Raw genomic sequence first — 13524 nt, 5'->3', positions numbered from 1 at the left:
CACGCTGAGATTGGGTCATGAAGCTCATCTATACAGCTCGGTGATTCACACAATGTTTTCCCTTCGCAGCACCATTTCCTATGTCGAGAGCGCCCTCATTCTGTAGTGATGGATCTGATCACGCGCACCAAAGACGCTGTGCGAGAGCTGGACAACCTGCAGTACAGGAAGATGAAGAAGATCCTGTTTCAGGAAACCCTCAATGGCCCCACACAGGAGGGAGGAGAGGAAGAAGAGGTACATCCAAAGGCTTGTCAACCTTTGTCTTTCTCTTCTTTGATCCTTCAATCTACTTCAGCCCATTTTCTGCTATTTTGCTATATTGTTCTAAACTACGGAAAATAGGAAAAGATTATGACATGTTTTCTTTTGTGTGTGTAGGAAGCAGAGCAGTACCTCCTGCAGACAGGCACAGTGAACAGTATGGAGAGCTCTCAGTCTGTGCCCTCCATGTCCATCAGCGCCAGCTCCCAGAGTTCCTCAGTCAACAGCCTGGCCGATGGCTCGGACGACAGTGCTGAGATGGCCATGATGCAGGAGGGAGAACAGACTGTCACCTCTAACAGCTCTATTATACACCGCCCCACTGTATGTAATCAAAGCAGGAGAACACACAGTCTTCAACAGTCGTCCTTTTCTCAACTGATTTGTTTTTGTTCATCAGACGCGTGATAATATATACGACGATCCTTATCAGCCGGAGATGGAGTCGCAGCAGCAGCCGTCGTCGGCCGCTCGGAGGAGGGTGCACAGAAACCGAGACCATTTTGCCACCATCCGCACAGCCTCACTGGTGAGCATCTGGATGACCTGCAGCTCAGAGTCCTTTTTTTTTTCAGATCTGAAGTTAGGATAGACAACCTTCTCTCTCCCTTTCTTTCCAGGTGACCCGTCAGATTCAGGAGCATGAGCAGGGCTCAGCTCTGAGGGAGCAGATGTCCGGGTACAAGCGCATGAGGAGGCAGCACCAGAAACAGCTGCTGGCTCTGGAGAACAAACTCAAATCTGAGATGGATGAACATCAGCTCAGGCTGGACAAAGAGCTGGAGACCCAGAGAAACAACTTTGGAAGTGAAGCAGACAAGCTGAGTAAGAAACATCAGGCCATCCTGGAAAAAGAGGTGAGGGGTTTAAGAAAAATGATAATGATGATATTAGTCTTGTGATGTGCAAGAATGGGACTTTTAGGTAAAAGATGTTTAAATATAATGTCTGATTTCAATTTCACTCTCAGAAAGGGAGTAGAGTTAAAGGAACTGTATGTAAGATTGTGGCCAAAACTGGTACTGCAGTCACTTTCAAATTACTGTAGAGCGGTGTATCCCCTCCCCCTTCCCCCTTCCCCCTGACTCGAGGTTGCCAGATAGGCTGCAGGATCCAGCAGGAACGTAGGCTGACACGTTTGTAGCTGCAGCTGTGGTATCTAGAGCAGAGCTGGCAACCCGGATGCCGAAACACAACTGACTTCGTGATTGGTAGACAGGTGGAGGGTGGCGCATCAGGCCAAAACACAACATGACAACATCAACATCAGTTGAGGGCTGCAACTTCACTTTTAAATGACAATATCCTGGCCGGACTACTGTTGTCAGTGATATAAGTATTTGAAATGAACATGATTTCTTAATGTCTAGTGACATATCAGGGCCATTTTATGATTAATTGAAATACATTTCTTACATACAGCTCCTTTAAGTAAAAGTACCCCCCTGGTGTCCGTGAGCGGAAAATCCGCACTTGCAACTTTGGGCCGGCGGGCCGCCACATCAGGAAGTATCGCGTGATATCAGGTCTCGCGATGTAAACAATTGCTTTACGGCCAAAAGAAATCTGCTAAAATGCTGTCATTATTGCGCTCCCTCACGCTGTTCGAACCCGAATGAAGAAGACGTTTTAAAGAATATCCCATCTGCTTTGATGTCGTTGATCTACTAGCCTCTGGTGTCTGAGAATAGCCAACGAGTTTTTACAACAGTGTTGTCAAATATCTATTCCGAAGCTGTGGGGGGAGCTCTAGAGAGAAACCTGCGAGCAAAAAGCGAGAATACAGCGAAGAAATTCCGAAACTACTGAGCCCCCCTTTAAATATTTTTTCTTTCTGTAATGGCAAAGCTGAATTTTCCATTACTTCAGTCTTTATTGTCATATGATGATCTTTCAGAAATTATTCTAATATGCTGTTTTTGTTCAACTAACATTTATTTTGTCATATTTTGGTGGAAACAGTGATTGATTTTTTTCAGCATTCTTTGAATTTTTGTGACATTGTCTCCACTGTCCCTATTGACCATTTTAATGCAACCCTGTTGAATAAAAGTATTCTTTTTTTTTTTTTTTTTTTTTTTTTTAATCATACTGACCCCAAACCTTTGAACATTTGTGTATGTATTTATATGTATTAGTAGTGTAGCTTATACATATTTATCTGGTGTGGTGGTGTTGTTTTTTTCAGATTAAAGCTGCGCAGACGGAAGAGAAGAAATTTCAGCAGCACATTTTGAACCAGCAGAAGAAGGAACTCAACGGCCTGCTGGATTCCCAGAAACGGCAGTACAGGCAACGCAAGGAGCAGTTAAAGGAGGTACACCCTCAAAGAGTCCACTCTTTGCAGAGCTTCATGTTTATGAATTCAGAGTAATTACTTGATTTGCACAATATTCATCAACAGCACAATATTGGTACAAACCTCCCTGTTTGCCTAGGGGTAGGAGAGGATGTAACAATTATTGTAAATTAAAAGAAATAATAATGATAAATATAATGGGGGAAAAAAAACTGATGGTCACTTCAATCCCCTTTTCTAGAAAAGCAACAAAATTGACGCAGGTCAGTGGAACGAAAAAAGATCAGTTGAGAAAAAGGTGCTTTTAAAAAAAAAGTTGAACTGATTTTAACTTGAGCGCCGCGTTTTTTAAAAGCTGTTTTTAGCTAGATGCTGCAAAAGACGTGAAAGCAACGGTCATGCTTGTCCCTCTAGTTGTTTACATAGAAAAATAATGGAAAAGTAGCGCATTGGAATGGAAAAACACGTTCTGTGTGAACGGCCCCTTACCTTGCTCCCTATCTAACATAAATAAAGCAAAAAGATTCCAAATCCAAACAAAATATTTACACAAATTATGAATAAAAAGTAACATAAGAGAAGAACACGCTCAGCGTTCGCACGCTCTCTTACAGTTGCGCAACTCATTCACAAAGACCGCCTTCGGTTGTACATGTTTACATGAGAAAATTCACTAAAACAGTGGGTCCCAAACTGGGGTACGCATTCCCCAGGGTGTATGTGAGGTGACGGTATGTGAACAAAATGAGTTTTGCCCTTCATTTAATTCTACCCCACCTTAAAATAACATTAAAACCAAGCATAAATTTCTAACAAGCAAAATGCGGTAAATGCATAGCATCTAATCAAATTACCTCATCTTTTGCAGTAAAAACAGACTGCATCCACACAAGCATGCAGCATGCGTATGATTGTGTGCAAAGGATGCTGTCTGTAATCTTCAATCTAATCTTCAATACTGCCATTCTCGACAAAGTAGGCCTCCTTTGTAAAAGTGGGGATACTAGCATGAACAAATAGACAGACTGTGCATAGAGATTGATTTAAGACTCAAACTCTTCGTTACAAAAACATCCGGTGTTCTAGTTTTTCATTTTTATATATTTTTTCAAACACCCACACGATTGCAAACATGACATTTCAACAAACAAAAGGGTAACATTAAGTGATGTATATTTTAAACACAGTATTGTCAGTATTGTTTTCTCTATTTTGCAATGTAATAAGTTCCAACAAAAGCCACAGCAGAACTACAACACACAGCAGTGTTTAGTGAACGAATCTGCGCCTTTGAACGAATCGTTCGTGAGAGTCACCGACTCAATTACCCATTCATAAATACAGCCGCTTGCTTTGTTATTGAATGAATGACTCTGACTCACTCATGTTAAATGCCTCAGGGTATATGCCACTCTAAAAAGTTTGGAAACCACTGCACTAAAAGATCACAATTCTAGATCAGGGAAAAGAGTGAAGTCCAAAAAACAGTCTGCGAAAGGGATAGAGAAAGAGAGCAAGTACACAAACACGTATTACAAATACGTCCACACACGTAACACTTTCTTTTGCCACCCTAAAATCCTTTCCCTTGGCAACAGGAGCTGAATGAGAACCAGTCCACACCGAAGCGAGAGAAGCAGGAATGGCTGGTGAGGCAGAAGGAGTGTATGCAGCAGATCCAGGCTGAAGAAGAGGCTTCTTTATTACGGCGACAAAGGCAGTATTACGAGCTGCAGTGCAGACAGTATAAAAGGAAAATGCTGCTCGCGAGACACAATCTGGAGCAGGACCTGCTTAGAGAGGTGAGACGCTCATGAATGTGCTTTTCCCTCTTTTTTTGCTTTCTTAATCACTTTTTTTGCCCTTTTATCTATTAATCTTTCTATGCATAATCCATAATTTTTTGCTTTTATTTGTCCCTGTAGGACCTGAATAAGCGTCAAACCCAGAAGGATCTGGAGTGCGCTATGTTGCTGAGACATCATGAGTCCACTCAGGAGCTGGAGTTCAGGCAGCTAGCACTGGTTCAGCGTACTCGGGCCGACCTGATCCGAACGCAGCATCAGAGCGAACTGGCCAATCAGATGGAGTATAATAAGCGGCGTGAGCAGGAACTCCGTCAGAAACACGCTGTAGAGGTCCGCCAGCAACCTAAAAGCTTAAAGGTGGGGATAGCTTTCTTTACATGCTTGGTGGGGTGTTTTTGTCCCATTTTGATTTTACTTTCTTCAAATGATGAGAATAATAGTGCATCATATTTGTTACATAAATTCAAATTGAATTGAATTTTAATTTAAAGGGCATTCTGAATTCAGTTCTTAACCCTTTCGTGCGTACGATTACACCGGTGTGATTAGAACGGTCAGTGCATCACGTGATCAACTGCTAAATTCAAATGTGCTTTCGCGCGTTGGCTGGCGCTGAGCCAGAGACAGGCGCGCTCAGATGTCATATATCACAACTTTTCAGTGTTTTCAACCACATAATGTTTATTTTAGGTTTCAGACATATAAGTACTAAAAAAAACAATACATTTACAAACTGTAAAATACACACTGATGTCAAAGGAAGAGGCAATAATAATCCTTTCCATTATAATTAGACACGTTTTATTCATATCAGATACACATTGTGTAAGTAACTTTACAGTTTACTCTATTCCTCTCCCAGTTCACCAGCCACTTACTTTTATGTATTTCGGGAGAAGTGGATGAATTCACGTGTTGTAAATCCAACAGATCCGATTCTCTGAACTGCGCCTGCGGCACAAATTAAGATGGCGGCGCCCATCGCGCATACAGCTCAACTAACGCGATCGTTATAAAGGTGTTTAAACAACAAAACACTTGCATATATTTGACAATCGGAATATCAGATATTTCATGCCATTGAATAAAAAAGATAAATGACATAAAAGCAGATCATCATTCATTCATTGCTGCGGTGTCACGCGACAAGCAATGACGCGTCACCATGGAAACCATAAAGTGACACGTTCTAAATAACGGTCGCCTTGAAAAACTCACGCTGGAGGGTCAGCCAGAATTTTTTAACTTATGTGTGAAAGGGTTAATGCCACATAACTCTGTTGTACACCAATTGATTTCTGTTTAGAAAATACCAATTTTGGCAGCTGCAAGGATTAGATTCCACAAAGGGCTTCTGTTAAACGCAACTGTCTAAGTGGCCATGGCCCTACACCTGATGAAACATTCTAGTGATGTAAAAACACACCAGGGGGCATGTACCTTTGCATAATTTGTTTTATGAACTACCCTTCTCATGAACATAAAGTAATCTTATGTTTTTCCCTTCATATTTTTTTTCAATAATATTTCATATTTGTTTTCATTATACTTTGTTCTAATTTAACAAATGGAAACATAATAAATCCAAAATGGATAAACAGCTTGAATATTGGATCTCTACGTGGGCGGAAATGAAACGCCCCTTTCAACTGATTGGTCAAATAAACATCAACCTGTGCCGTCATCAGTTGTTTATCAGTTCCTCACAACAGAATAATAGTAATCCACTGCTAAAGTTTGTATGGATTCTTAAAGCGTTTACGTTTCAACTCTTTCTCATCAAACAACCAGTGGAATGAACAGGGCTTTCTTCTGTGTAGACATGGGTTCACTATGGCTAACTTTGCGTGCCAGAGAAATTATAGGTGCTATTATAGCCGTTTATTTCGGAAATATAAATGTACCTCTCATCTGCTCCCACATTACCCATTAGTCTACTTATTCAGCACACTACCTGTTTTATTTAGCTGGCCAACTCTTAAAATCTGTGAGACAAAGCTGCACAATGCACTGGACAGCGCAGAGCAAATGCATTTAAATTGTAGGGAAGCATGACCAGTATATTTTTTAGCGTCAATTCAGCAGTCATAACTTTTGTTTTAGGCAATACACTGAGTTTATTTAATTAATACTAAGTTTTAATTGATGTAACTTCCGAAGAAAAGTCACAGAACTGTTGTGCGAGCATAGGCACTCAGACTGGTGTTTCAGTCCTGAATGAGTTCAAGTCTTTGAACGAATCTGAGTGAGTGATTCAATGACTTATATAGACAGCAGCTTGATTTTTATTCCTAAATAAATCAGCGTTCTGACATTATTCTCATTACATTATGCAATTGCTGTGTAAATGCATTTTCTGCCCCAGCATTAAACCGTAAATGCATCTAAAAGCAACTTCAGATGCAGCTACTTTGCCACTTCTTCAGTGCAAAGATGACTTGTTGATACAGATTTAATTGGTGACAGCCGATAGTGTCATATGACTCTAATTTAATTGACTCAATTTAAGAATTTAACATTTAAGATTACATACATATTTAATAAGGTTAGGAAAAAAAATCCTTGATAAAAATACCCATGAAAATCAATTTGAAGGGCAAATATTTTCCCTTATAGGGAAAGTAAATTTTTTAACAGTGATGGCAATAAATATAAAAATACTCATCTCTGGCTTTATAGTTCAAAGTGTTATTTCAAAGTGTACACTTGAATCGATACTGATCTGCGCTTCACATCAATGTAGCATTTGCTCTGTGCTGTCCCATGCATCACGCAGCTTTGCCAGACATACTTTTATAGTAGTTCAGCTAAATAAAACAAGCAGTGTACCAAATATGTAGGCTAGGGCTGCATGTAGGCTGTGGGTGCAGATGCAAAGTAAATTAATATTTATGGGATGAACTAATTTCACGCCACGCATTGGTGAATTTATGTCTACACAGAAGAAAGCCTTGTCTAGGCTCTGCCCCGGTACAGTTTGTGTCAAGCCATTCATTAGTCTGCTTGTTTGATGAGAAAGAGATGAAATTCAGTTGCAATAAACGCTTTAAGAATTCGTACAACTGTAGCAGTGGATGACTGTTGTTCTGTTGCGTAGAACTGATGAACAACTTATGACGGTACGGTTTGAAGTTTAGTTGACCAATTAGTGGAAAGGTGCGTTTCATTGCCTGCCATGTAGAGATCCAATATTCAAGCGGTTTATCCATTTTGATTTTATTGTGTTTCCAATTGGTGAATTAGAACAAAGTGTGATGAAAACATACAAATATGAAAGAATGACAAGATTGTTTTATTCATGTTCAAGAGAAAGGTCGAATATGTGATCAAGGAATGGTTTCTTCGTAAGACAAAATCTAGTAAACAAATTATCCGAAGGTGAAGGTTTTTTTTGAATGTCGACTTGCAGCGACTTGAGTGCTCAAATAAGTTTCTTGTTTTTTGTTCTCTCAGACGAAAGAGCTCCAGATCAAACGTCAGTTCCAAGACACCTGTAAGATTCAGACACGGCAATACAAAGCCCTGCGGAACCACCTGCTCGAGACGACGCCCAAATCAGAGCATAAAACCGTACTGAAGAGACTCAAAGAGGAGCAAACACGTAAACTGGCCATCTTGGCCGAACAGTACGACCATTCCATCAGAGACATGCTGTCCACACAGGCTGTGAGTAAGGCAAGGAGAGACCATCTTTTAATGCTTTTTTTTTATTTATTTTTTTAACTGGTGTATAACTCTCAAACTGATGTGCGGTTACAGAATAATGTATGCATACATTTACATGCAGGGGTCAATCTCAACAAAACTGGACAAGAACATGTCCAAATCATGTTTCACCCCAAACTCAAAAGAATCATTTTTTATTCTCAGTTGGATATTCTTATGTTTTCTTTTTTTAATCTGCATAAAATAAACGCAGTTAACAAATGCTATTAATAAACAGCAGAACAAAAAATTAATTACAGTAATGTAAAAATTAAAAGAAAAATCTAGTGTTCCTTAAATAAATTCAGTATTTCTTCTTGTAATTTTAAGGTGAAATATGATGGGGAATGTTTTTGACTGGTTTTGGGAGGTTTGCCTACTTATGGTTAATCAACAGATCCTGAAACCTCCAAGTCAGACCAAATCTCTTTATTGGCTGCTTCTCTACTGATATCGCACCTTTTTGTTTTCCCCACCAGTTACGATTGGATGAGACGCAGGAGGACGAGTACAGAGCACTGCGCATGCAGCTGCAGCAGGAATTGGAGCTGCTTAATGCCTATCAGAGCAAAATAAAGATGCACACAGACACACAACACGAGAGAGAGGCCAAAGACCTGGAGCAGAGGGTGTCTATACGGAGAGCTCTTCTTGAGCAGAGGGTGAGAGAGAGAAATTGAGTGAATATTAGTGATGAATGTTTTATGATGGCTCTGTTCTAAAACCTAATGAGCCGCTGTAATATTTACACTACCTTTCAAAAGGTAGGGATCTGTTAGATAAAACAATTTTTTTTTAAAGAAATTAATACTTTTCAGAAAGGATGCATGAAATTGATCAAAAGTGACAGTAAATATGTTATAAAGACATTTATAATGTAATAAAAGATTCCTATTTCAAATAAATTCTGTTTTATGCTGTTCTATAAAAAAGTATCAAGGTTTCCACAAAAATATTAAACAGCACAACCCTCTTCAATGTTGATAAGACAGATTTCTTGAGCACTAAATCAGCCTATTAGAATGATTTCTGAAGGATCATGTGACACTGAAGACTGGAGTAATGATGCTGAAAATTCAGCTTTGCCATCACAGGAATAAATAACATTTTAAAACATTAAAATAGAGTAAGTATTAGACTTATTGCAAAAACATTTGTATCATATTGATGTGAAAATGTACCTTTTAAGGGACTGATTTGAAATGCTTTACATAGGCAACCACTCATTATTCAAATAGTACAAAGACACCAGAAACTCAACTCTCAATTCATTTCAGTAAGCTGACACTGATACTATAATGAGCATCAAAAGACATGCAATGTGTCTTCTAATTTGTTCTCTTTCTGTCGCCCTTTTGTTTTGTTTTTAGATCGAGGAGGAGATGTTGTCTTTGCAGAACGAGCGTTCTGAGCGAATCCGGGCTCTGCTCGAGCACCAAGCTCGAGAAATCGAGTCCTTTGACTCGGAGAGCATGCGTCTGGGCTTCAGTAACATGGCCTTGAGTGGAATCCCTGCTGAGGCTTACAATCAGGGCTACCCCAACCCTCCTTCCTCCGGCCCTGGGGGCTGGCCGTCCCGTCCTGTGCCTCGTTCAGGCAGTCAGTGGAGCCATGGCGTCCAAAACTCAGCGGCGCCGCCCTCCTGGCGAAGTCAGAACAGTACAGCCGGGTTCAGCCGGGCGGAGCAAATCTCCAGCCGGGAGAGAGATCGAGAGAGGGATTTAGAGGGAATGGGTGCCCGTGGCTTCCCGAGCTCTCGCTCCTCTGCCTCGTCTGCATCGTCATCGTCGTCCTCGCATCATCACCTCCGCTACATACCGCAGCATTACCACCACCAGAGTACGCCACACCTGTACCGCGACAACCGAGAGAGGGAGTGGGGAGGTGGTGGAGGAGGAGGAGGAGTAGGTGGTCACCACTCCTCTTCATCCTCCTCTCATGGCCACTCGCATCACATTTCTTCCCATGGCTCTTCCCAATCCCTTGCTCTCCTCCCTCCACCACCTCCTCCTCCTCCCATCTCACTTTCCACATCTTCTCCCCAGTCCTCCTCCTCCTCTTCCTCCTCTCAGAGTGGCTATGGTGGAAGGGGCGAGAGCTTGGCTGTGAGGGGCCCCAGCCTGATGGCTCTGAGAAACAGTCCAGGTCCCCTTCGGAGAACCGCCTCGGGCGGTGGTGCCGGTGGGTCGGGCGGGGACGGAGGTTTGAGTCGGAGTACATCAGTGACGTCGCACATCTCCAACGGATCCCACCTCTCCTACTCGTAGAAAGTCTGGCAGGAAGTTCAGAACATTTCACGGGCTTTAGCAGGGGAGAAAAGCCCTTACCGTAGCTCGTTTAGGAGTTAAACGGAGGCGAGGAGGAGAAACCGTATTTAGATGGTCAGACCTTTACTTACAAGAAGATAGATCTCAGGGTTTCCGAGGGATAGTGATTCGGGAGGGCTCAGGGTTTAGATCGGGAACAGGAAAGACGAGATGTACTGTTACAGGAGCAGAAAGCTATACTGTTGAGTGTGTGGGAGGGAAAGGATGAAAATAACACAAGTGGTGCCAATGCTGTAGATTGGGCTCATCCTTAACTGGTCCATTTTAGTTTTATTTTATTTTAAATGGGTCAGACAGACCCATTGAATTCTGCTCTTTCATGTCCAGGTATTTTCTTGCACGTCTAAAGGTTTAAGATTTGAACTTTTTACAGATATTATTTTATGCTTTATCCTGGTTCATGTTAAGCTGAATTCCTTTAGTGCAATTCAAGGGTTTCATTTTTCTAAGAATAGTTTGCCAAAAATGAAAAATCTATCATTATTTACTCTCTCTCTCATGTTGTTGCAAACTCTACATACTGTTGTTATTTTTTTCATCGAACACAAAAGGAGAGTTTTTGGAGTGTCTTTTAAGCAGCACTTTTCTATACAACAAGAGTTCTTAGAACGTCTGAGTTTTCTGAAGCCATTTGAATGGCTTTGTTTGAGCAGACCATTTAATTTATGAGCCCATCATTTGCGTCTGAAACCCAAATAGTACATTCATGCATCCAAAAACCACTTGGATTTTCATGCGTCAGAACCAAATTTAGTTCGCTTTGTCTTTTTTTTTTAGAGCTATGAACCTGCGTTATTTGGAAAAGAGCTGCTTTAAAGGGAAAGTTTACCCCAAAAATGAAAAATCTTCGTCATTTACTCGCCTGCATGTCGCCCCAAACCCGTATGACTTCCTTTCTTCTGTGGAACATAATGGAAGATATTTTGAGAACGTTCTTTAAACATTCTTGTTTTGCTGCAGAAAGCAAGTCAGGTTTGACATGACCGAATTTTCATCTTTAAGCTCTTTCTAATATCTGTGTTTTGCAGATTAAATAACAAAATATAGGTTTAAAACGACATGAGGGTGAGTGAATAATGGCAGAATTATTCATTGAGTTTCTCTTGAGTTTGAGCCAGAGGATGAGTCCTTTTCAATTTTACTGCTAGCGAGCGAGTCGGATGCAATAGAAGGTGCAGAAACTTGTGGAAGGGAGAAGGTGTAAATTGAGGAACTAAAAGGGTGATTGAACTGATTTTTGTGTAATTATGTAGATAGTACTAAAACAATACTAAAAGAACATCAATCAGTGATGGGTTTTAAACTGTACATTTGTATTTGAGTCAAGGACGGGTGGCAGTTTTTTTTTTTTTTTTTTTAATGATTTTTGTATTCTGTATTCTTTTGTTTATTTTTTTTAAACAATGCCACATGTCATTACTGCCATTCTAGAGGCTCAACTGACCTAAAGCAACTCCGCCCACTGTCCTTATAAGGGCAAGCTGCCATTTAAGTTGTTTGGTTTAGGTTTAAACTGGGCTGTCATTCAGTGTCTGTTTTTAGCATAGGTGTGATTAAGATTACTTTTAAAAAGAGATTGAACCTGGCTAGGTGAGCAAGCCATCTCCTTGACTATAAATGCACACTGTAAATATGATGTACATGTCCATAAGAGAGTTGGGTTACTGGTTTCTGTGCATTAGAGTGATGTACAGAGACCATTTGTATACAAACATACGCAACAGACGTTTATATGACTTTGAGTATATAAATATGTGTATAATACATCTCCTGTGGGAAGGGTTGACGGGGAAAGTCCTCAGATTGTTTTCTGTTCAACACTTTTGATCTATATTGTACTTATACAACGTGTGTATATACAAGCACTAACTCTTATTTAGGGTAATAATAATTTTGCTATGTGAATTGGAAAGTGGGACATAAAAAATAGATACTGTCATTATTATTATACCTACTACTGCCGCTGCAATATTTGTGTTGTACACTAATTTTTCTTTTTACAATTTCTTTTTCTCCTTTTTTTTTTTTAAAAGACAAGTTTTTCTTTATTTTTATTTTTATCAATGCTTACCACTAGTTGGGAAATGTTGGCAGTGTCTAAGTGAGAATTTTGAGTCTCGTTTTAGATTAAAAAAAAAAAAACACGTAAAAGGACTACCTATCCCAGCATTCCTTGTTACATCTCAGGGTAGGAGTCTTTTGTGCAGTGCGTTGTCAGGAGAGTAGTATTTTAGAGCCAGTATTAAACTTGTACAGAACATTTTAAGAGATTTTAGCTGTATAGAACATTTCTAGACGACTGTAAAGTGTCTCAAAACACCCCCCACCCCCACCCCCACCCCTTTGATCCAGCAGGCTTTTCTCCCTACATCTTATTTTCTGGAATGCATTACTTTGGTTTTTGCTTACAAAATTTGTATGTATAAAATGGACAAGGCAACACAAGCTGTTTACATTGACAACCAAAATCTCCAGCACACCCTTAAGAACATGGTGAAAGATGAAGCTAGATTTTGCCAGTAATGTTATTCTTTTGAATCTTTTGTGCTCCCACACTGCCAGCTCTCTTTAGACACCAGCGTTCACTCGGACTCTCCCTCGGCCTCCTGAACCAAGGAGGCGTGCAGTACCTCACTTTCCCTGTGCCTGGCCAACCGTTTTCAGTGTTCACTTCACATCGCCTCCCCGCCCATCACCACATTCCCTCATGTCCTTTCTTGCTTGGTTACTAACATCTATGGACAGAAGAGGAGAAAACAATCCTCAGCCCATCTGTAACTCTGGGCTATCATATAATGTGTTTACAGCAACACAGCTGGATTCTCATTAGTGTATCCTCTTTTAGGGGGTGTTTCAGTATCTGGTGGTAGAAACTTGAGGTAAATATATGAAATTGCTTTCGTCATCCTGCAGTGTTTAAAGGACTGGAGCTATAAGGGTGCAAAGACAATTGCTGTTGCAGAAGTGTGTGTAGCCTGCGCTGAAATGTATTGCAAAATTGTGATGTTTGAAAGGCTGATGGGAGAGCATGGTTGTTCAGGGAGCTCAGAAAAAAAAGGCCAAATTACATTCAGGTGAAATGATTACAGGAGAACTCTAACACATGGGTTATAGAACTTGT

At 40.5% G+C, this 13524-nt stretch overlaps 1 protein-coding gene across 2 annotated transcripts in view; it reads left to right on the top strand.

Annotated features, from left to right (window-relative positions):
- Positions 1-13417, top strand: part of taok2a (TAO kinase 2a) — a 33941-nt gene extending 20524 nt beyond the window's left edge. Inside the window, exons 11-20 of one of the 2 annotated variants that reach the window (XM_084424478.1) lie at positions 70-237; positions 382-588; positions 665-793; positions 885-1121; positions 2453-2581; positions 4162-4365; positions 4489-4728; positions 7825-8037; positions 8556-8738; positions 9447-13417. In XM_084424478.1, the coding sequence (XP_084280604.1) occupies positions 70-237; positions 382-588; positions 665-793; positions 885-1121; positions 2453-2581; positions 4162-4365; positions 4489-4728; positions 7825-8037; positions 8556-8738; positions 9447-10343 (2607 nt within the window). In that variant the 3' untranslated portion in view covers positions 10344-13417. Of the gene's footprint in view, positions 1-69; positions 238-381; positions 589-664; positions 794-884; positions 1122-2452; positions 2582-4161; positions 4366-4488; positions 4729-7824; positions 8047-8555; positions 8739-9446 lie in introns of both variants that reach the window. The other variant, XM_084424477.1, reaches the window with a different exon arrangement.
- Positions 13418-13524: the final 107 nt, after the last annotated feature.

This window comes from Rutilus rutilus, assembly GCF_951802725.1.
Source record: "Rutilus rutilus genome assembly, chromosome: 1".
In the NCBI taxonomy this organism is placed as follows: Eukaryota; Metazoa; Chordata; class Actinopteri; order Cypriniformes; family Leuciscidae; genus Rutilus; species Rutilus rutilus.
Note: the sequence above shows the minus strand (reverse complement) of the source record. Positions and strands in the feature narration are given on the sequence as shown.